Below are 24416 nucleotides of genomic sequence, written 5' to 3'. Positions count from 1 at the left end.
TGCCTTTATGCATTATTAGCTGGATATTCTTCTTTTGGGTATTGTGGTCTTTGTACAAGACAATTCATAAGTAACAGGATGGTTTTCATTCTTCCTTTTCAGGAGTGTTTGGAGTTTTTTAACATACCTGAAACTCAGTCTTCTCATTACTTTTTAATGGATAAGCGATGGAATCTTATTCATTACAACAAGGTAAGACAATGGTCAGGTCCAGATGACTTTGTTCTTCCCATTTTGAACCTTTTTTAAACATCAGGGTTATCCAAAAGAGAACAAGCAGCCCATAAATAGAGAAAATTCTGTCCTGTGGGCACAACATCTCCAGTGGTTAGCTGGGTATGGTGAAAGATTGGAGTTTGACAGAAGAGGGAAGAAGCAGAATTGGAGTCCCTTGCTCTCTAGTCAGTATCATCTAGTTGTCTTAGAAAAGAGTAAATTCCCTTTCTTTTTATGTTCTTCCGTGATGCCTGACACTGTCTAAAAGCCTGTACCCAAAAGCTTCAGGAAGAGCTAAAGGGTCTTTTATTCAGTTCTGTTGGGTGATGCTGTTGTGACTACATTTGTTTAAAACACACTTGTTTCCTTTCCTGGCAGACCTATGTCCGTGACATTTATCCTTTCCGGAGGTCAGTTTCTCCTCAGCTCAATCTGGTGCAGATGCATCCAGAAAAGGGTCAAGAGCTCATTCAGAAGCAGGTATTTTACTGTCATCAAACACCTCTGCCAAAAAACAAACCCTGTAAATAAACCTTTCTTTTTCTTTAGAATCCTCTCATACTGCATGCAGATAGAGAGCTTTGCTGGAGAAGTAGCAATTGCCATGAGATCTGCTCTGGTGCCACTGGACAGGTGTATAATATTTTAAGAAGAGTCAAAGAAGGCAATGTGAATTCCCTCCCACTTCCTCCAGCCAGCTTCTTTAAGATGGATCATTTTGTGTTCTCCTACACTTAGTCAGAAAAGATTCAGTTGCCTTAGCTTCAGGAGATGCTTATTCCTCTCTTTAATGAGACCTCTGTCTGTAGAGCAGGAATTCTCTCTTCTACCTTCCTCTGTGTCCTCTCACTGTAGAGAATTTTACCTGCCTCTCTTCCATGTCGTGCTCTCAGATGCTAGTCTTTTGCCATAGCTGCTTCCAGAGGCACAGCAGTAGCAATTGTTTTATCAGTGGAATATCTGCCCTCAGAAGAGCACCGTCCTCCCTATCTTCCAGACTCGTGACCTGATAGTCTGTCTGATCCTAATGCTCTACAGCTCCCAGGAGCTTTCCCTTAGGAACTAAACCCTAAGCAGCAAGGCAGGGCCATTAATGTGCTGCAAACCCCTACAAGTATCAATTCCTTTGATGGTAAGACAGTAGTAGTGAGCTCACTCTTCCTTTAGAAGCCCCGTGTTCTGTTTTCCACAAAAGCAAAGTTGTCTCGGTAGCACAGAGTTGTGTATTTAGGAAAAGTTGCTTCAGCTGGGTCTGCAAAGGATGATAACAAGCAGGAAATAAAATAAAGGGGTTGAGATGAGGGATGTGGTTAAACAGAATGAGTTTGGTATTAACAGTTGTATTATTCAGCTAAAACTCAGCAACTGTAGTTATGTCCCTAACATGTGAGTGCAGGGGCAGGAAATTATAGAATCATAGAATAGTTAGGGTTGGAAAGGACCTTAAGATTGTCTAGTTCCACCCCCCCTGCCATGGGCAGGGACATCTCACACTAAACCATGCCGCCCAAGACTCTGTCCAGCCTGGCCTTGAACACTGCCAGGGATGGAGCATTCACAACTTCCTTGGGCAACCCATTCCAGTGCCTCACCACCCTGACAGTAAAGAACTTCCTCCTTATATCCAATCTAAGCTTTCCCAGTTTAACTTTTAACCCATTACCCCTTGTCCTATCACTACAGTCCCTAATTAAGAGTCCATCCCCAGCATCCCTGTAGGCCCCCTTCAGATACTGGAAGGCTGCTCTGAGGTCTCCACGCAGCCTTCTCTTCTCCACGCTGAACAGCCCCAACTTTCTCAGCCTGTCTCATATGGGAGGTGCTCCAGTCCCCTGATCATCCTCGTGGCCCTTCTCTGGACTTGTTCCAACAGATCCATGTCCTTTTTATGTTGAGGACACCAGAACTGCACACAGTACTCCAAGTGAGGTTTCAGAAGAGCAGAGTAAAGGGGCAGGATCACCTCCTTGGACCTGCTGGTCACGCTCCTTTTGATGCAGCCCAGGATATGGTTGGCTTTCTGGGCTGCAAGCGCACACTGAAGCCGGCTCATGTTCATTTTCTTATCAACCAACAGCCCCAGGTCCTTCGCAGGGCTGCTCTGAATCTCTTCTCTGCCCTGCAGCTGTGTCTGGGATTGCTCTGACCCATTTATTATCAGGAATGATTTTTAAAAGCCCCTATAAAGCTTCTTAAGAGGACTAGCAGCTAAAATAATGGAGAATATAGTTAATATCCCATGTGTGTACAGTACAGAATAGGGAACCATTTCATGTACTGCATCCATTAGTAGAAACTCTATAAAAGTCTGAAATTACTTGGGATCATTTTGATTGCTTCTCTAACAGAAATCATTCTCACTCTGGTTCTAGGAGATGTGTCCCAGATATCAAATAAATGAGTTTGATATGCCCTACATGACCCAGAACTATTAAAATGGCCTGTCCAGTTTTTTTCAGGGCATTACTTTCATTCTACATTTTCCTGTTTGTAGTATTTAAAGGCTGAAATATTTCTAAGATAAAACTTAAATCAAGCATCTACCAGCCTCTCTGTAGTCATGCAAGAAGGTGCTGGACAACATTCAGCTTAATCAAAGAAAATAGCTCTGTAGAGTCTATCCAGAGAACAGCAATCCATGGAAAACTTTTTTCTTTACTGTTGATTGATTAAGCACCCAGAGCAAGGTCATAGTGACCGCAGGACACAGAAAGCTGAGCTTTGTCACATGTTAAGCTACACTTCAAGTTTTGGCTTCATCCCAGTAGCTAAGAATTGTCTTAAAACTGCTCCCAAAGAGAATTGCTTCTGCTACTGAGCATCACTCTGCCTTACGGTTACTTTGAGCATCAAAATGAAATAGCTACCCTGACTAGTCCTACCAGAAGTTCAAAGGAGGCTGGTAGAATGGAACTCAGTTTCCCAGTTAGTGTAAACCAGAAGCAATAATCTAAAGCCAGCAGGACTTTGCTTATTTGCAGTAACTCAGGATCTGATCTGCTTTTGTTTTATTGACTACTCTTTTGCAATTATACATACACCTTCTGTGGCCAGACGTGAGCAACCTCAACCCAGAGGGTAAATAACAGTTCCAACCTCATGCTGAGTATAGTCCAAGACATTGCAGAGAGCAGCTGCAACTGCATGGCTTTCAGCTGGGAGTTGGTTTGCCTCTGACCATCTTGGGGCTCACACTGGCAGAGCTTACATTAATCTACAAAAAAATGTATGGCACAATTGCAAAATGTTTGACAGTCACTCAGGGTCAAATAGAAATAAAAAGTGTTTTTAAAACCTTTTACAAGCATGATCCATCTTTGTGGAGCTAGGCTGAAGGACAGTGGTCACACAAATTCTAGTGAAAGGGTATATCACTGCCCTGTGAATATCAATAGGGTCCTCTGGGCCATGAGTGAAGCATCTTTCCCATTAGGGAGAGCCATCAAGCTAACCTAGAAAAGTGCATATATGTTGTAAAGAACTTTTTGTTTGGACTGGCTGTGATTTTGTCTTTTTCTCTCAGGTTTTCACCCGCAAGCTAGAAGAGGTGGGGCGGGTGTTGTTCCTCATATCACTGACACAGAAAATCCCTACTGCCCACAAGCAGTCCCATGTATCTATGCTCCAGGAGGACCTCCTCCGCTTGCCTTCATTTCCTCGAAGTGCCATTGATGCTGAGTTCTCACTCTTCAGTGATCCCCAAGGTATGGCCTTTGATAGCTTTCTCTGGTGGTTGGATAGAGCCCAACAGGTTTCTGTGGGGCACTTCATTTGCCTTAGAAACACACAGACCTGTAGCATTACTGAAAGGTGATAAATGATACATAGCTGTTGGTTTGTTAGCACAACAGCAGAAAGTGTTTTGCTGTCAGAGGTCACCAGACAAAGCTGCATTCTTTGAACACACAGGAGAACAAGTTATAATTATGAATTAAAATCATGCATGAGACTACAGCTGCAATATTTTGCCCAGTGACATAACTGCAACTAAAAAAAAGATTGCTTAGAGTCTTTTGCCATCTACTTTGAGAAATCAATGGACTTCCAGTGAAGACTGGGTCCGTTCTGCAGCAGGGATATAGAAACAGCCCACTCATTTAGAAACTTTTCTCTGAAAATCAAGTAGAGTTTCCAGTCTAACTTGGGGATTAAACAGGCCACTGTTGCAGGATGGTAAGCATCGGCAAGTTCTGTAACAGGCCCTAAAGGCGCTTGTTTTTAGAAGCCTTGTTGTAACTGCATCAATGTCCTATAATGTGTGGACATCTGAAGGAGAATTTTCAACCAGTGGGGATGAGATTTAATGAGCTGTCTGATGTCATTCTTCATCTTCATGTGTGTTGCTTTCAGTCAAAGTTCGATCAAGCCCTGCGGGCACTTCCAAAAGTACAGGGTGGGTGAAGTAGTTTTACAAAGGCAAAATGATGGTCACTGTTGTGGGATGGCTCTCTGGAGAAGCCTTTGGTCTCTGGGAATGTTGTGAATCTGGCTGTGGTGGACAGAGCTGATTGCTGTTGCCTCTTCTTCATGGCAGCTGGGAAAGAACTCTTTGGTCTGGACACTCTTCAGAAAAGCTTGTGGATTAAGCTGCTGGAGGAGATGTTCCTTGGCATGCCCAGCGAGTTCCCTTGGGGGGATGAGATCATGCTCTTCTTGAACGTCTTCAACGGTGCCCTGATCCTGCACCCTGAGGACAGTGCCTTGTTGAGGCAGTATGCTGCCACAGTCATCAACACAGCCGTGCACTTTAACCACCTCTTCTCCCTCAGTGGCTACCAGTGGGTTCTCCCCAGCATGTTGCAGGTGAGCCACTTCCATGAGCATTATAAGGGAAGACTTCCGAGTGAGCACTTTGTTACAGAACTGTCTCCCTCAGTGCTTTTAACTCTGGGGATGGCTGAAATTTGGGGACTGTTGAAATATATGGATTTGCTGCTAGCTGAAACTAAATGACATTCACTTCTTTAGGTATGATAATTGTATTCCCATGTATGTTCATTTTAACACAGTTAACAGAGCAGAGTAGTTAGGATCAGTGACGAATATAATTATCTAAACAAACTCTTTAGTAACTGGAAACTCTGCTACCATGTCTTACATGGTTAGATAAATATGCATTGAATCCAGGTCTGCAGTGCATGGGCTTATTCATTAGAAACAAGGCATTTTGAAATAAAATAACTCAATAGCTTAATTTGAAATACTTTGAAGACAATTTGAAGACAGTAACCACTCAGCATAGTGAGGAACTCTCCCTTCATTCTCACTTTTCATATTGAGAGAAATTAGTTTTGCAATTCTTTCCTATTTCTACTCCTTTACTAATTATTGTCAACTACTGAGTCAATAAAATGCCACTCTTAGGAGGCAAAAAAAGCAATTCCATAAGAAAAACCAAGTGATCTGCTGGCTTCTTTGTGGTCATTACAAACAAATTCTTGTACCACTTCTGGGCTTGAACCAGCCATTAATAGCTGAATTCCTGAAGCATCCACGCACATACTCCCCACAGGGCTCTTTTTGTTGCAGGTTTTTCCATACACTGTTAATTATTTCCCTTTCCTCAAGTAAATGGCATATTGCAATTGGAACAGGCCATGGTGATTGACTGTCCTCATAAGCATGCTGGACGCTTCTGCTTGTATTAAAGACATACTAATCTCTTCAGCCTGCTAGGCAACTGAGAAGTGAATACATCTCTATAGAGGTCTCACACTCTAATAGTATCTTAGACACCTTTGAGAGCCCTGTGCTGTAATGTGAATTTTGCACTAACATAAAATCTCAGCATTTCCTGTTGCCAGCAAATAGCAAGAAAATCCTACCTGCTGCCACCCCAAACCTCCCACAGACTTGTATCAGCAGAGAAGTGCAGACAGGCAACTGACACGGACAGAAGGAAGAAGCACAGTGAATTTGTTCCTAACAATTTATACTGTTTACATAACTGAGAAACAAATCCCACGTCTTTAACAACACATTGGCCGCCTGGCTCAGTGGCCAGCCCTGAAGGAAATGACACTCTAATAACCTTACAGTATCTTAAGAGTAGGTGGAACTGTCAGTATGTTGGAGTTCAAATTATCTTGACAAATTGGAGATGCTGTCTGAAAAAAGGGGAAAAAAAACAGATTATGTTAATGGAGTTGGACACACACAAGTCCTTATGAATAATCAGCCACATAAATATGGAAGGGAAAGTAGCTGATTCAGTAGCACTTCTGCAGGGCAGAATACTGGAGTTGTTATAGGTCTGAAGCTGAACATGATTCAACAGTGTCTTTTTGTTGAAGGATGAAAAAGAAAATATCTTAAAGCCATTCTGGGGTGACTATACAGATCTGTAGCATGTGAAAGAAATACGGAATGATTCTGCTGCTCCACCAAGCAGCACTCATGACTTGAAGCACTGGATTTGTCCAGCTGTGGGCACTGCACAAAAATGATCAGTTAACTGAAGATACTGCAGATCGGAATGGGGATTTAGAAAACATCATGTGAAAAAGGACTGAAAGAGCTGGCATTTCATTGACTGAAAAAAGATGAAGATTGAGGAGCAAAGCACTAACTGGCTTTGAATAAGTGAAGTGCTTCTGGGAAGGAGAGGGAAGGAATCTACCTCTGATACATAGGACAAAACATAATGCACTGAAGCTGTGACAGAGAAGGTTCAAACATGACAAGCAAAGCTCCCTTCTAAGGATAGTTTGTCTCTGAAATGCATTGCCAGGGAGGGCAGTCAAGTCTCCATCTTTAAAAACATGTTAGGCAAACACACCAGGAATGACAAGGCTGTAGTTATTTGGTCTGGGGTAGGAGATGAAGAGCCCTCCCACTGGAGTAGCACTTCCACATCCTTTTCATTTGCTCAGGTATATGCTGACTATGAAAGCAACCCCCAGTTACGCCAAGCGATCGAGTTTGCATGCCGCCAGTTCTACGTTCTGCACCGCAAGCCTTTTATTCTGCAACTGTTTGCAAGTGTGGCCCCTCTCCTGGAGTTCCCTGTGAGTAAAAACCATTCTCTAGTCTCAGCCTGGGGAAGCCTGTGTGTGCAGCCAGCCCCCTGTCAGAGATCACAAAAAGAAAACAGCTCTTACTGAACATGTGCTTGCCTCACTTTATGCTGCAGAGAACCATGTCCTGAGCTTATTTCTGCATGTTTCTGTTCATCAGTTGATTTGAGCAGGATGCTGAGATGACGGGCCACTGGTATCTGGGCTAGTAAATGTGGTCTCACTTTAAATTTCTCTGTATATGTAGGTTATACAAGGACAGTAATGTTTTGTAACTCTTTCAATGCAAATCCTTTCTTAGAATACAGCAATAGGAACTAAAGCTGAATGCTTTAGTTTAGTTTTAGTACATATGAACGATAAGGCTGAATTGAAGCCATATAGGCTCTTTGTCAAAAACAGGTTGCCCACACATGCAGATAAAGATTCCTGGGGTGCAAGCAGGCCCTCAGAAAATCAACCACGAATGTCTGTTGTTGAAACAGGATGCTACAAACAATGGAACCGGCAAAGGAGTGTCAGCTCAGTGCCTGTTTGACCTGCTGCAGTCTTTAGAGGGAGATACTCCAGACATTTTGGACATCTTAGAGCTGGTGAAAGCAGAAAAGCCTCTCAGGTCATTAGGTAACAGCAAAGCACCCTTTATTCAGTAACTCTGGTTTGGTTTTTATTGATTCAATATGCAGTTGATGCAGCATGATTTGTTTGGGGCCTTCTTTTCCCAGAATGCAGTCATATCTGGGTTTTATGCCTTGTGAAGCTTTTAAGGTTAGGTTTTTCCCCACCATCTTTTTTATATTTTTGGCAGGAGGGGAAGTAATAGTTTATTTCATTCCAAAGCTACTTTTTCTGAGCCTGCTAGTCTGAGACTAGCATTTTAAACTTTATCATGTGTGGGTGAAGAATGAAGATGCCTTATAACTGTATCATGCTGAAAAGATCAGTGTCATCCTTTCCTCTGCTCTGTGTGGGCAGGAAAGCAAAGCATCCTCTCCCGTGGGCAGACTCTGACTAGTAAATGATGGATGCCATTCACACATTCAACACTGCTGAGTTCCAGGGGGAGGTGCTGATTTATCACAAAGCAGAGCATATATGGCTGTCTGATGTATCCAGTACAGTGTGTCTCTTGATAGTTACACATGCAATTCAGTATTAAAGAATTTGACTGCTTTGTGATTTGTAGGGAAGTATTTTTTGCTGGATTTATAAGAATCTTCAAGTTCTTTTCCAAATTTGCACTTCCTTTGAATAATGATGAATTGTGAAGCCTTAGAGATAAAAGTTTGTTACATACTGGAATTCTATGATGCTGCACAACTATATCGCAAGTTGTAACATAAAATGGTACAGAACCCAAAGATATCTCTTCCTCTATGGATTGTAGTGAACATTTATATAAAATCTGTGGGCTTTCTATGGAGCATTATTGAAAGGCATCTGAAGATTCCCAAGTGTGTGTTGATGGTGAGGCTGGAGATGAGTATGTTTTGTGCTGGTATTTTCCATATGAAGAGCAGAATTACCTAACACACCTGACTTCTAAGTTCCATTGTTCAAAGTGATTTACATGCTTTGGGGCCTAAAGTTTGACTTGGGCTCCTGCATATAAAAGTCACTTCTGAAAACAGGACTATGGTTATATTACAGATATTCTCTGGGTACTTCAGTTTCTTGGTGCCTGGCACTAATTACCCCCAAAAGCAGTATTTGTAGAATGGGACTTAAATGCTTTTGAAAACTTTTTCTTCAATCATTAGCAAACCAGACTCACTTTTGTGCTGGCATCCATGTGGCTTCCAGCATAGAAAGGGCTTGATTTTTCAGAAGTAAAACCATCTCCTGCCTTCAGTGGTGTATCAGCATGATTTTTAGTGCAGTTGAAATATCTAGGAATAAACAGAGGGAACATAAAAATTGTCCTGAAGTCGTGTGTCCTTGTCATACATGAGTTTAAGATTCTGCTTTTGATGGGTGGTATTTGAAATGGGAATCTTTAAGCTCAGCAATGATCTGACCTACTGAAAAGTGTTTCTTACCTGCTGAATTCTTGGATGGCAGAGTGTAAGTGGGAGTGCAACATATGGTTCCTTTATATAGACAGATTTTTATCAAAAATTCCTGTTGGGAATTGTTAACATGAGAAGCAAGCAACTGTAGAAGGGAAGAGGAAGGAGTGTGCTAGCTCCTTTCATATTTAATATGTTTGTGTGATAGTCTTCTCATATTGCTTCACTCCTGCAGACTTCTGCTATGGGAATGAAGATTTGACCTTTTCAATCAGTGAAGCCATCAAGCTCTGTGTGACAGTGGTGGCCTATGCTCCTGAATCATTCCGAAGGTGCTAATCTGTTTTCTTGGTTTGTGCAGACTCAGGAAAGCTGCATATGGCATGTGAAAGCAAGGTTGACAAATGGGGGCAGAGGATATAGAAATGCATTCTAAGAATGGGACTCCTCTGTGAGGCCAAGCCTCTGCTGTTGATAACTTTCTTAGGGCTCTGAGTCCAAATCCTGCCAGCCACTGACTGCAGCATTAAGCTGGATGGGAGTTGGAACAGCAACATGTAAGCTATATTTCCAAGTGGGGATTGTGCTGTGTCCTGCAGGGTTTTGTTGTCAGAGAAGCAATGGGGAGGGGGAGAAATGGGCAGCTAGAAAGAAGAGGAAGATACCAGAGAGAGGGGAGGTAAACTACTAAAGCAAAAAGGTTAGTATGGAAGAGGGAGCCAGAGAAGAAAGGTGTCTTTGGAAAGGAAAATGAATATCTGCAAACGGATGACATATTCAGAAGACACCCAGAAGTCCAGGTTGTTTTTATTGTTTCGTGCATCAGCTAATTTTCCCCCTGAAGTCCATGATCCAAGAGTTTCTTTGTCCTGGGACTGTTTATCTGGTAAGAAGCAATGAAATCACAAGGCTAGTGAGAGATCCAGGGTTCTTCAGGTAGAAAATTAAGCTTATGCCTGACGTGAGTTTCAGGATTGACAAAATAAAGAGACGAAGTATTGGTTATTTTCCAGCCTCCAGATGCTGATGGTCTTGGAAGCACTGGTTCCCTGTTACTTGCAGAAACTGAAGCGGCAGACATCTCAAGCAGAGACTGTGACAGCATCTCGTGAGGAGATTGCTGCTATGGCTGCCCTTGCCACCTCTTTGCAAGCCCTCTTGTACAGTGTAGAAGTTCTCACCAGGTAACCCACATGGTTCAAAGGTCTGGGCCTTCATTTGGTTGTCACTGTGGGAGAGAGAATGCACAGGAGGTCACCATGTGCAGCTTAGCTTGAATAATGGCTGAGTTTTAGACATGGTAAAATTAGTGCCAGATTTCACCAGGTCACGGCTAGTGTGCCTGTTAGGTTTAATCTTCAGTGTGCTCTTCACCTTCCCTCCGCCAGGCCTATGACAGCCCCACAGATGAGTCGATGTGACCAAGGTCATAAAGGGACCACAACAGCAAACCACACCATGTCAGCTGGTGTGAACACCAGGTAAGTCAGTGGGATTTTCTTTCTTTCTTATTTTTCTGAACAGCTTTTTTCCTTTTTTTCCGTTTTTTTTTTTCCTTAAGGTAACATTTATTGCTCAGCTGTCTCAATACTATGAGAGAAAACAGTCAGATAAAAAAGCATACAAGACTGCGTTTCTGACAGAACCAAAATCCTCAAGACTAGAATTCCTAGTTTAAAAGCATCTGACGAAATAGAAGAATGGGATATCAAAATGGAGGACACCCATCCTAAATGTCTTTTTCTTTGTTCCCCTTTTTGCACTCTAGAAGTATACTGACAAAACAACTATGTCCCTCAGTTCTCTGCTTCTGAGTCCACTATCAAAGTGACTACTGAGAGACTCAGAGACTGGCACCTCCTCTAGTTGTTTTTTTTTCTTCCTTTTCCCATCCCCTTTTATTTTTCCTATGGTCTCTTTCTGTCATCTTTACCCCCACATTGGTCTGGGTTGGTTTTCTTTAGGCTGCTGAAAATCAGACAAAAGCCCTTGGCCAATTTACTCCTAGAACAAGGGCTTACAAAATCTTGTTACAAAATCCACCCACAAGCACTTAGGATTATGAAGGTTTTGTTTGCAGTACTGATTACTTTTCGGGGCAGCCCTGCCTTCTCTTGGCCGGGCCGTGCCTTACTGTGCTTAAAACCTGAATGATTGTGCTGACCGGGAAAGGGTCATGGCATAAAAAAGGGTCATAACATAGCAAAAGCTAGAATAGCTGTTCTTCCAGGACAGAATATTTCCTCTGGATTTCTCTTTTGTCTGTAACAGCTGATAGTAAGTCTGTGCATAGCCAATAGTCCAGTACGATACCATGGCCTGTATAGGACTGTAAACTGGGAATACCCTTCTGGCAAGCCATGCTTTCCAAATTTTTACCTGTCTTTTTTTTTGTATTGAAGGGAGATAGACATCACTTGCTGCATGAATCATCAAAGGGCTGCTATAACGAATTATAGGTGTGTAGTGTATACATCTTGGTTGGTATCTCCTGCAATCAATTTGTTATTCCTTAAGATGGATTCACACATGGATGAAACACAGCTTTGACTTTCAATCCCAAGAAGCAGACAAAGCCCTTCATGCTCAAGTCTGAAATGGATATATGCCATTTATTTCCATTGCAAGGTTGCCCAGTCTAAGGAAAATAAGGTGTAATGGAAAGTAATGCGTTATTATTTGGGAGATCAGTTAATGTGTATCTGCTGACAGGCAGCAGAGAGACTCCTGATGCTGTGTAACTCAACCATCTTGGTTTACATTTCCAGATCTTTCTGATTATCAAACATTCAGTCTCTGATCCAAAATATTTTTGCACTGCTCCAGGTTTCCTGTTGTCTTATCATTGCAACAGACATCTGCTATCAACAGCAGGAGCTCGTGATGGTAGAATGATCACTGTTCCAGCACTGGATGTGTTAGCCAAGGGGTGCAGGGTTTGTTAATGTTTTCTCAACAAGGAGAAAATGGCAATAAATCAAAGAATATTCCTTCCACTAGATGAACTCTGGCTTCATGAAACAGGCTGAGCACTGGGGTAAAAATCAGTAAGAGGAATTTTGGGGGGAGATTTAAGCCTGAATTTTTCCTTTCACAGCAAGGGAAGTAACTATAGGAATCTGTTGTTTGCTGCCAGTTGGGAAATAAAGGCTCTCCAGTGTTGCCTATGTATAGCCACTGTTCCAGTGACAAAAGATATAATCCTGCCCATGGTGAGGGCTAGAACAGTGTCACCTTCTTTCAGAAAGGCACAGTTTAGGCACTAGGAAGTTATTGTTTACAACTGCACTGTTTCTGTTTTCCCAGGTACCCAGAACAGGGAGCCAAACTACACTTTATCAGGTACTGTGAAAGCTTTAACCCATCTTCTCTGTGATGAACTGTTCCCCAGCAGTTTCCAGGTTCACCCACTGGGTCCCACCCACTGTTGCTGTGACAGCTGCCCCAAGGATGGTTAGCAAAGGGTAATTCATATAGAAATTATTTACATTTTTTCACAAGACACTGCAGTTTATCATTTCCCTTTCTTAATTGCAGATGCACTTATCTCTCTTTTAAGTTGCAGTGGAAAGCATCTGTTCAAACACAATGTGGAGAGGTTGATGTAATCTATCCCTGCTGTTCCACTGCATGTAACACTTCCTACTTTTTCTCATTTTATACCCTCCAGGGAGAATCTTCACCTGCTGGAGGAGGGCCAGGGTCTTCCCAGAGAGGAGCTGGATGAGCGAATTGCCAGAGAGGAGTTCAGGAGGCCCCGGGAGTCATTGCTGAATATCTGCACAGAGTTCTACAAGCACTGTGGTCCAAGGCTGAAGATTCTGCAGAATCTGGCTGGTGAGCCACGAGTGACTTCTTTGGAGCTGCTGGATGTGAAGTCCCACATGAGGTATTCCACAGGCATTCTGGTTTTACTTACTCGTTTCAGGGGGATTCCTTTCTTTTCATTCTCACTCTTACTTTTTGTAATAGCAGACAGAATATCTTTTTGGTAGTGTAGTCACATGTTGCTGTCTGAAACGTGCAGAGCTTTGGATATTCCTTAGATTGTACCTGATGCTGCCTGTGTATAAGGAAGGTTTCATATAGACTCCTCTGGTCTCATTCAGACCCCCATCTCCAGTGGATGAAATAGCTCCTTGGAAGCCCGTCTGATCTTAAGGTCCTTTCCAACCCAAACCATTCTATGATTGTAAGATTCTATGAGTCTATGATTCTGGCTGTGTATTATTCCTCTCTTACGTGCTGTACTTTCTTCCTCAGGAATACCTCATATAGAAAGTTGAAGGGTGACAGACAGATCTTAGCAATGCCCTGAACCAGCTCTCTTCCTGCCCTTGGACTCTAAAAGCTCTCCTACCTTTTACACATACGCTCTTCAAAAACTGGCAAGGGCCCTTAGCTGGCAGATTCTGTCACAATTAGAGATCTTTGGATTGAGGGTGTCTCTTTAGAACACAAAATTGTGTTTGACATTAATTTAGGTGTTGTTTAACAAATGCCCCAGGTGCCTCTGGGAGTCAGGAGGTAGCTTTTGTTAGGTTTGTGTGTTTGCATATGAATTGAACGTTGCTGTTCCTGCCCCTCTGGCAAATGTTTAATAACTTAGAGGATAATCTTATAGAGATGTCTGTTTCCACAAATACACGCCATTCTTATGTAGTGCTTGGCTGCAAACAAAACCTGATAGGCATGGCTGCTTTTACAGTGTCACCTCTACATGTTTTTTCCCAAGGGCCACAAGCCTCAGAAGTCAGTACCTCTGTTTAGCTGCATTGCAACCTCCATGACTGAGCAATAGAAGCCTGAGATAAGAACTTTAGTTTTATGTTAGAAACAAAGTGAGTTGCTCAGGACAGATTATGTCCTTGGTTAAACATGTTGGGTTGGAATTTTTCATGATTTCAGTGGGAGGGAGGAACATGCATCTGATGACTGAACTTTATTTAGTGCAGTAAAGCAAGGGGCTTGCTCCTTTTTCTGCCCTAGTTTTATGGCTGTAACATATGGATGCTCCAGTGTGCTACCCAGAAGCATTTGTAGTTCAGCAGTTACATGGAAAATTCACTTCTACATATTTTTGTATTCTGGAGTCATTTAGTTTAACTGGTCTTACACTATTTCATGTCACTGTCCTAAAAGACAAGTTAACCAACTTAAATCCATATGTACAGAAGGTGTTACTGGTATATTTTCTGTAAAGATACTTTCTTGTGAGAAACTTTCTGTGAAGCTGAGTCACAGTACACAGAAGAGGCTGGTGAATACTGCATTCTTTTCAAGGCAGAAGGTTTTTCATGGTCAAAGGTTACAGCAGTAAAGCTAAGGGGTTGATTTGCAAAAGATACTGAGTTGTGCTCTGATTCTGTTGTGGCTCCTGGAAAGTGCTAGAAATTAATGCCTTATTGGGGTTAAAATCTGAATTATCATAGATAGCCTAAAACAAAGAAAACATTATCTTGATTTTTACAGAAGCTCATTTCCTAAATATCACTGAAACGACTGACAGGATTTAACCGCTGTAAGGAAAATGAACCCCTGAGTTCTAAGAAGAGAGTAGCTTTACCAAAATGTGATACGACAGCCATGGTACTGGGAGGCTGACAGATGCCATTTCAGAGATTTCAAAAAAAAAAGATCATGTGCTAGTCACTTCAGAAAGGATTAATCTCACCCAGTTTTAGCCATTTAAAAGTTCAATGTTTAGACTGCAGAAGTCCTAAAGATCTTTTTGAACCCAGTGAAAAGGGAGCTGCACATCTACTTAGCTGTTTATCCCAGTCTTTCAGGAAGATGAGAATTTCCCAGGTTGCTTATTTCTGCATGAACAGAGCTAGAAGTTTAATTGAGGTTGGTGTCTCAATTTGGATGAGAAGGATCTTGCACTTTATAACACATAAGAAAGTCTTCATATACCATTATGTACTGCTGGTATAGTATTGCCAGAAAGAAGCAGAATCATATGATGATTTAAATTTCACAGTGTTTAAGAAAACAGACCTATTCTATAGTAGGACAAAGTAGTTGTAAAAAGTAATAATGAAGAAATATTGCATAAAGAGACACTTCTATAGCACTTTTGGTTAACCTGAGGAGCTTGTTGCCCTTGATACTGCTAAGGAGATTTTAAAGAGAATAGAAATATGTCCCATTAGTTGAAGCCATTACAGAAGAAGCCCCCACAATATGAATAGGATTGCCCTGTAATCTTACATTGCAAAGTCTATTGATGTTTCAGGGAGTATAAATGTTTCTATCCCTTTTATTAGTAGATGTAGCTTTATTGTCTTTGTCTGCTGCAGATATTCAAGTCTTTCAGTAGATCTTTGTCAAACTGCAAGTGAAAGTTAAATGTTGCCATGGTATTTCACAGTCAATACAGAAAATGCTATCAGCGAGGCCATCTGGGAGAGTTAGAAGAAGCAACAGCAACACAATCTGTAGAGGTGTTAGGAGAAACAAATCAAAGCTGCAGGCAGTAATGATACAAAGTGCATGTTGTGTAAACCTATGGGACAGCACATTATTTTTAGAATTTAACACCTGAAAACTGCAAAGTGAGACCTCTTAAAGTGCTGGCACTGAAAACAGGCATGAAACCAAAACAGATCACTCATTAATTGACATACAGGTGATGTCAGGTGCGTGTTTCACAGGCATTTGCCATGTTGTAATCTTACTAATAGCTCAGTTACTTTAATTTTAGCTACACAATTCTATGATTCCTGATGTTTGCTTGGTGCATTTAATATCAGTGTAAAAAATATTCTTTAAAACATTCACGTGTATATAAACAGCTATTTCTTAACAGGCCAGGAACCATGGTATCAGGTCTAAGAGTTTAAAAGAGCAGCACATTTGACTTTTGCGTCTTTTTCATTTTATAAGATCTACCTGTTCCTTCATTGACACACGTGGAGAAGTTGTATTTGGTTTTCCTCCTAACAAATCCTGGTTTTAGATTGGCAGAAATTGCACATTCCCTGCTGAAACTGGCACCTTACGACACGCAGACAATGGAAAGCCGAGGCCTCCGGCGCTACATCATGGAGATGCTGCCCATCACTGACTGGACAGCTGAGGCGGTGAGACCTGCCCTTATCCTCATATTAAAGAGATTGGATCGTATGTTCAATAAAATTCACAAGATGCCTACTTTGAGGTGAGCAGGTACAATGGAAACCCTGTGGGGTCCGTTTCTGATGTTGCAAGCCTTGAAGTGTGGGTATGTCATTAACTAAAGCTGTCGTGTTGCAGTGAACCTTTACAGCATATCAGCAAACGAACAGATGTTTTTATCTCTGTAAGTGTGCATTTATGTTGACATTTTTGTTGTGTCTTCTGGTAGCAAAGAAATTCATGGTATTAAGAACTACAGAGAGAACTTCCAGAAATTTCAGTTTTCTTCCTCCAAAATAAGTCTTCAGATTTGTACCATCACACTACTCTCTTTATTTTAGCTGTGAGTTGGCAGTCTCAGCTGAGAAGCCAAATGATGTTAGAGAACATCCTAATTTAGGACACAGACACAAAGCTTTAGGTCTCAGCAGTAATCACATGTATCCAACTAAGATGGAGCAAATAATAGGGAAGTGATCTCTTCTTCCTGGCATCGCTATCTCATTTCCTTGGCTAGCAATCTGCTTTAAGAAACTTCTGCTCTTACAGGGAATTTAGTGGCAGACATTTTAATGCTTCTCCTTCCTGTTTGATTCTTTGCCATGTCTTGCCTGCTTCTTGCTCATTCTTTCTTTTCTTGTTCATACTTCCTTCTGCCTCAAAGGCAGCTTAGGGGTCTTCCTGTTCCTCAACATCTTTCCTCTTTGTGTAAGCTGAATGAATGCTCATAAATTAAAATTCCCTTCATATTCTCCCTGTCTGTGCCTATACCTATGCCTGGCTGAAACTGCTCTTCTGTACACAAGACACAGAGACAGTAAAGCCACTGGACCAAAAACAGCAACTACATTTAAGTGTCATTGGGCGAAGAAGTCTTTTAGAGATGGGGCTGGATGCCAGACCCCAGAAGCCATCCAGTGGAGTCCTCACATCAGAATCTTATGTGCTACCTCCTGTAGGCACCCCACTCCAAACCCAGTGTCTGATGGAAGTAGTGTATGTGTAAGAACAAGAACAGACTATTCTGGAGATTTAGGAACAGTGGATACTGAAAGACAACGTGTACGTAGGTCTGCGTAAGAACTTACATCGTGAACACTTGATCCCCTTGTGTGTTTCTAAGAAGTCCACTGAGGAGCTTGGCTAGGATGTTGTTTAGTCTTGGACTAGCAAGTTAGGCAAGCCTTGTCTTTCTGTCGAGTAAGTGCACAGTCAGATGTTGGCTTGACTCTAAAGAGTCAGGCCCTGACTTCACCTGAGATGAAGGGTGTGAATCACTTTGATGTTACCTAAGCTGTGGCTGCTTATGACTAGGAAGGACTCCATTCAGTATCTGTCACAAGCCCTAAAAGCTGTTTTTCTGAAAAAGAGCAGAGTATCCTGGAATGATAGGGAAGCAGGGATCCTGGAATGAAGGACTTTGGTGCTGATAGGGAATGAGTCAACCCTCCTGCACAGGGTGAGGAAGGTGGAGATTGTTCTGCTGGACCAGTTTACCTTTAGGGCAGACTGTCTGGAAGTCACTCTGGCAGAGCAGACTAGACTGCAGAGTAGCTTACAGAGGGCACTCAGATGATGGAGTGAGAATATCCACAAGCCACAACAAGAGCTGGGAGGACAGCACAGCAGACCTTTTCCCCACACAGGCACACCTGAGGCACCTGTCTGGTGGCTCCTTTTCATTCTCCATCTGTCAAGAGGGAAGCATCAGGGAGTGAAACCCAGCTCGTCCGCCACTGCTGTGTGAGAGGGCTTGTGTTGCTAGCACAGCCCCCTCTGCTTCGTCTCCTGTCTCTCTCCAGTGCCCAGTGTGCTCTGTGGCTCTGTGCTTTCCTGAGCTGCGTGGGTAACACCTTTTCTCTGTGCTCATCTCCGACATGGTCGCTGTCTGAACCGTTTCCTCTGTGGGCGTCACTGTGTGTCGGTCGCCGTGTGTGCGAGCATCTGGTGGGGGGCAGGAGGCCCGTGGCTAACAGCACCTACTGTTGTATTGCAGGCGCCAGGTTGAGTGGGAGCCTGCCAGCAGTTTGATTGAAGGGGTTTGTTTGACACTTCAGAGGCAGCCTATCATATCCTTCCTGCCTCACCTTAGGTCTCTGATCAATGTGTGTGTCAATCTGGTGAGTAGCTGAGCGGCAACCCCGTGAACCTTTGCTAAACCTCCCCCTGCTGTTGACTTCTCTGGATTGAAGATGACAAATCATTCCCATTCCTGTCATTTTACCTGTCCCCCTTACCCGTCGCAAGGGGACTTCGCAAGTGACACTAGAGAGAGCAAGGTTCATTTTTGAAGTGGTGCATGGGGAGACACAGTGACCAGTAGCAACGGTCAAGCGATTCATCTCCGTTGCTTCCCACGCACCACTTTGAAGATCTACCTTTGCCAGACTGAGCTGAGAGTTGAGGGCTGCAAGTTGGAGAGTGGGGTGGTGGAGACTGCACTCACCTGGTAGAGACGGGGAGAGGGTGGCACTGGGGATACCTACCGTCTCCAGTGGGGAAGGACCCCGGTGGCTCTGTCAGAGGCCATCGGGTGCTGGCTAGTTAGAAGGGTTTATATGGGTGAATTCGCTCCACTGCAATGTCCGTGGCTTGATCTAGTACAGGTTTGCACTGTACAATGTTCAGATCCCACTCTTAGCAGAATTCATGCTCCTAAGTGTGTTGCAGTAGAGACATGATACAGATGGAGTCTGACTGGTCATTCAGTGATAGATTGCAGTGTTTCTGCAGCTGTTACACTGGGGGCAAAGTCTCAATTTGATATCAGTATAGCCCCAGCCATTTCAACAAACGTGTGCTTTCATTCCACATGGGAAAAATACAAATAAAGGGGGAAAGGCTTCACTAGCATTTTTATTGTTATTGGACTTTATAGCATTTTATCCTTAGAACATAAATGATGTAACTTTTCATAGCCCCTCTCAGCTCTGAGGGGCTGTAAAAACCATTATTATCCGCTGAAATGCAGTACCAGTTTTTGCCAGGTTCTTTCCTTTAAGTCTGTTCAGCATTCAGCGCTGCAAGGGCAGAAAAGCTCCAACCTGTGAGACTCCATAGGACATCTTCCTTGTTTAAGCAGAGGTAGCTACTTGGAGGTGCTGCAATTCTCAGCCCTCAGACTACTTAGGGTTGCTTGCATGGGGAAGTTGCTACTGATTTAGCTCAAATACAAGCTTAGAATGGACTTGCAGTTTGGCAAGCAGGCATGGCAGGGTGAATCACGCCAGCAGGCTTTCCAAAGGGCCTGCATTAAGAATTAGCCAATTCTCTAAAAATAGCAGAAAGCTCCGCAGTGCTGAAGCGCAGTCACCATGCGTATTGCGTATGTTCAGCTGGCTGGGAACATCAGGGAAAGCTACCAGGAAAAGATTACTCTTACTTTTATGAGGGTTTTGGCTTAAGCTGTCAGAACGATGGCCACTGTTGGCTGTGGGAGCACATCTGACTACATGCTGTATCATGTGTAGACTAGTTCATGAAGTCCAAAATAAGATCGGCCAGGAAGGTGGGGAAATGTCTAAATGATAATCCATAGTGATATAAAGAAAGGGCTCTGCCTCTTTCCCTTCTAAACTGTCCTTTGGTTTTCTGGCATAAAACTAGTTACTGCCTTTTTCCCCAGGCTGAATTTGGGAATAAAAGAGTGCATTCATCTCCCCTAAGCTTAGGCGTCTGCCGGAGAACTTCTCCCTGTTCCTATCATCTAGATGTTTCTAGTCATGGAGAGAAACAAGCATGTGCAGGCCTGTGATTTAATTCCTCCTGAGGGACACATCCAAAACCAGTTCAAATAATTCTCACCTATAAGTGCTATGTGCTTGTGCTGATATTTCAAGTTGTTCCAGACAACCAGGTCACATGCAGGTGACTTTGTTTCAGACATCTAAGGTCAGGTAAGATGAATCAGAGTTCCCAAGAACAGACTGTGAGAGGAATCTGAACATTGTACAAAACCCGGCTTGGGTCAGACTTAGGACATTATTTCTCAAATAGATCAGCAAGAGAAGGGAAAAGATGTCCAGTTTCAATGCAGACGTTTTGCTTTGATGACATATTTTTATTTGTTACAGTCATTACATGGCATATCCTCCAACTCTAACTGTTCCACCAGTCCAGTGCTGGTCATTCAGGGCTGGTACTGGGTACATTTATAAATGTACCGGGTTACCTGTGCACTCCTCCCATCCGTGCTGGTTCCTTCTTCTCCCCTCCCTTTCCCTGCTAGAACTCCGTCTCCTCACTGGCCCCAGCTCACTCAAGGACCACTGGGGGGGCTGGTTCTCCTAGATCCATCCCAACTCAGTGCTCAATGGAAGGCACCTCCATTTCACTGCTGTTGGAGGATATGGCATGGATTAAACTGTAAGTAGTCAGCTGTGGTGATGTGCTGTGTTTGTATTGCAGGTGATGGGAGTGGTAGGACCCTCCAGTGTGGCTGACGGATTACCCCTTCTTCATCTCAGCCCTTATCTCTCGCCACCTCTGCCCTTCAGCACAGCTGTTGTCCGGCTTGTAGCATTGCAGATACAGGTGTGTCTGCCCTGGCCTGTGGCCAGGCCTGTTATAGTTTCTGGTTGAGACACCAACTCATCGGTGCTCTGTTTGCTTTCTGCAAAAGCTGGGCAAAATCTGTGGAACATACACCAAAAATGAAAGAGAAGCATCATGCAAATTCTCCCTTCTTTACGAAGGCTTGAACTGAGCTCAGAATTCACCTGTTGGGACCAAGTCCACAGCGAGCATCCATCAGCTTAACACTGTGATTGAAGTCCAGGGAGTTCAGCTGATTGATGCTGTTTAAGGCTCTGACAAGCACATTAGAATTCTCTGCAGGATCAAAGGAGTTAGCATAAGCCTCCTGCCACAGGGAGATGAGCCCTGGCTTAGGTCATCTCCATTCAACCCTACCTCTTTTCCCGTGGGACCATGTGTGCAATTGAGAGTGGAGTTTGTGCTCTTCTGCTCCTACCTGAGCCGGTCACACAGTGTGCCAGCTGAAAAAAGCAGGGCAAGTTGGCTTTTCAGGTGCTGACTCAGTAGCATCCTTGTTGTCCAGAATTAAACCCAAAATCAAACATCCCAGACTTTTTAGAGATTTTCATCACTATTCTTTTCTCACGGCAGTGCCATAACTGTTGCAGTCTTTCTCCCTCTGTATCCCTTTCCCTCCCATTGGCATGAAATCAGACAGAATGGTGACCAAAGAAGGGACGAATTTCCTAACCTAGCTCCAACTTGCACTTTTTAATATGCATTGGCACATCCAGTTGAATACTTCAGCAGGTATTTCTGAGCAGCAGGGCAGCTTGGGAAGGAGATCAAATAGGGAACAAAGCACAGTGCTGTCCCTCAGAGCATGAGGCACAAAAGGACATTTTGGTACCAGCTGACACAGAAAGAGGACAGTTTTCTTCCAGCTCTGAGGTAATGGTTCTTTAATCAAAAGCAAAAAAAGGGCCACCTTCACCTTCTCTGAAATCTTTTCTCTTTTATAAAACCAGGTGCCAAATTAATATATATATATTTAAGTATTGTGGTTTTACTTTTATTATCCTCTTCTCCCTGTTCACTCACACAAGGGCTTTAAATGTAGCGAAAACAAAACATGTCAGAAAAACACATGGGTAGTCATAATTCCTAACACTTCCAGCAGAAGCACTTCACACCCCATCAGAAAACATCTTCTCCTGGAATTTATCAACCCAGGTCTGCAAGGTTGAGGGGTTGCAAGGTTCAGTTGTATTTCACAGCCAAGTCTGTAGTAACTGGGAAGTTGTAAATGAGCAGAGGTTCTAGTGACAGTCACTTGTACTACCTCTTCTCAAGAAGACGAAAGACCTTTCCATTTAGGCTTGACTATGTGTCAAGAAGTGCATTATTTTACTTTTCAGTTCATTCTTTGTGATAGGCAGAATGGGCAACACAAAGCAAGGCAGAACAAAAATGTCCATGTTAGGACAGCAGAGTATTTGGATTATGCCATTTGTGCAATTTCGTCTGCTCCTTTGTTATATTACCCATAATCTGAGTCAGATCCTGATGCCATTCACAGCAGTGCAGAGTTCAGGACTTACACTAAGCTGACTCCTGTGGGATACGTCTGATTTTGTTAAAGATATCTATGAGTTAGGAATCTGGGCTTTTTGCATCTTGGCTATGACAAGAGCAGGTGACACCTCTGTTACTCACTCTGTGAATTCCTTTTACTGCTGACTAAGTGGTCTCAGGGCTTCTGGTTCAACCAGGTCATCAATGCCAGTGTTGTGCTGTGTAAACAGGGTGCCCAGGGGACCGTCATTCCCTGCAGTAACTTGTGTTCATGATCTGCTGATGAAATCGTTTAATCCTTTCTTATTATTACTGCACAGGCTTTGAAAGAAGATTTCCCCCTAAGCCATGTCGTCTCCCCATTCACCAATCAGGAAAGAAGGGAAGGAATGCTTTTAAACCTACTGATTCCATTTGTGCTCACAGTAGGATCTGGAAGCAAAGGTCTGACTAATTTAACAAAAAGATTTTTTCTCCCCCTTTTCTGACAACTGATGTTTGCACTTTCCCTGCCCCCCATTGATTTTGCACTTTTATATTTGAATTTCACTTGCTGTCGCTGGCAGTGTGTCAGCCCTTCGGGTCTGAGGCTGAAAAAAGCCCGCTGGGAGAAGTTGTTGTTGTTGTTTCTTCTCTTTGTTTCAGCTTTGCCATGGTTCTTGAGTCAGATCTGACACAGATGTGCTCCTTTTGAAACTGGAGTGCAGGGCAAGACGAATCTGTTGTAGCAGAAGCCACAGAGGGGAGCAGAGGTCACAGAAATTGTGTGCCCCTGTGAACCACAGTCTGCCCAGTCTGTCTGGCATAAGCCCTGCTCCTTGCTTTCTTCTATAGAGGGTGATCACTGGTAAATCCCTAAATGAAAGCAAAGAGTAAAGGGAGAGGGAAATGTCAAAAGGAGATGAGATCATGAGACCACTGAATGGGACATTTCTTTGTGCTGCATAGCTCTGCGTGTGTGTTTATGTTGATGATACAATAAACTTTGCCTTTGCTTGCAGGAGGAGAAGCAGCATAACAAGGTGTGGGGGACAGAGTTTTGTCTTAGGGAACATTTGAGATTGCACCCCGTTTTGGAACTGAACAGGGTCTGGATCTTTTGGGCGTCTTTGATGGAATGTAGCCTGATCTTTCTCTCTCTTTCCCCCCCCAATGCATCTCAGACAGCCCCTGGCTGGAGCAGCCTGAGGTCCTGCTGCTGCTCCAGACTGTTATCAATATCCTCCTGCCACCTCGCATCATCAGCACTTCCCGCAGCAAGAATTTCATGCTGGAGAGCTCCCCTGCCCATTGCTCCACCCCAGGGGACGCAGGGAAGGACCTGCGGCGGGAAGGGCTCGCAGACTCCACCAGCCAGGCTGCCTACCTGGGTGAGTGATGGCTTCTGCTGACCACTGAGAAGAGCATTCAAGACTGTAGACAGCACCAAAGGAAATCATCTCAGGCAGGAGCCAACCGAGCTCTTTAGAGCTGCTTTAGATCTTGTCCTGAACAAGGAGCCAGGCCAGATCATGAAGCCAGGAGTATCTGTGGAACATTCATCAACGTGAGCAGTGTCTGCACTGCAGCTGGAGGAGATTGCAGCACAGGTAGAAAGAAGTTGCTCAGTTTGCATACTCCCAGAATCTAGCAGTGAAGGCACAGAAGGCAAGTAAGGCTGCCTGTCAGCCCGTAGTGCCACGGCTTCACTGGCCCTTGGCTCACTAGGGAGAAACATGATACAGCCTGCTGGTCCTGCACACACATGGTCCTTACTGACTGGTCCTGCCTCTGCTCACTGTATGCTGCTGCAAGGTAGTACTGTATTTTCTCACATATGACTCACAGGTGAAGGGAAAGCAAGAGTAATCAAACTGGAGATACAGCAGCACTGCAGGTTGTTGGGGCTAGCTATATGGGCAGAGTTTTGGCTCTGAGCTCTCTCCTTCAAAGGAGAACTCTTCGCAGCTTCTCTGTTTCTGATTATGTGAGGGCATTTATCCAAAGACCTCTATCCAGGTTTTTA

The 24416-nt window shown here is 43.5% G+C and overlaps 1 protein-coding gene across 15 annotated transcripts in view; it reads left to right on the top strand.

The window, feature by feature from the left end:
• UNC80 (unc-80 homolog, NALCN channel complex subunit) overlaps positions 1 to 24416 on the top strand; it is a 120673-nt gene that overhangs the window by 79280 nt on the left and 16977 nt on the right. For 13 of the 15 annotated variants that reach the window (XM_061344161.1, XM_061343761.1, XM_061344086.1 and 10 more), the window contains 16 exons: positions 103 to 192; positions 595 to 696; positions 3740 to 3920; positions 4751 to 5019; positions 7089 to 7223; positions 7718 to 7856; positions 9477 to 9573; positions 10255 to 10425; positions 10630 to 10722; positions 12548 to 12583; positions 12912 to 13130; positions 16203 to 16403; positions 18357 to 18480; positions 20768 to 20893; positions 22732 to 22855; positions 23575 to 23781. In XM_061344161.1, coding sequence (XP_061200145.1) covers positions 103 to 192; positions 595 to 696; positions 3740 to 3920; positions 4751 to 5019; positions 7089 to 7223; positions 7718 to 7856; positions 9477 to 9573; positions 10255 to 10425; positions 10630 to 10722; positions 12548 to 12583; positions 12912 to 13130; positions 16203 to 16403; positions 18357 to 18480; positions 20768 to 20893; positions 22732 to 22855; positions 23575 to 23781 — 2314 coding nt within the window. Of the gene's footprint in view, positions 1 to 102; positions 193 to 594; positions 697 to 3739; positions 3921 to 4750; positions 5020 to 7088; positions 7224 to 7717; positions 7857 to 9476; positions 9574 to 10254; positions 10426 to 10629; positions 10723 to 12547; positions 12584 to 12911; positions 13131 to 16202; positions 16404 to 18356; positions 18481 to 20767; positions 20894 to 22731; positions 22856 to 23574; positions 23782 to 24416 lie in introns of those variants that run through there. The other 2 variants (XM_061344221.1, XM_061344240.1) reach the window with 2 other exon arrangements.

This window comes from Neopsephotus bourkii, unplaced genomic scaffold (assembly GCF_033783945.1).
Source record: "Neopsephotus bourkii isolate Nb327-2 ecotype Australia unplaced genomic scaffold, CSIRO-AGI_Nbou_v1 NB_31, whole genome shotgun sequence".
Classification (NCBI taxonomy): Eukaryota; Metazoa; Chordata; class Aves; order Psittaciformes; family Psittacidae; genus Neopsephotus; species Neopsephotus bourkii.
Note: the sequence above shows the minus strand (reverse complement) of the source record. Positions and strands in the feature narration are given on the sequence as shown.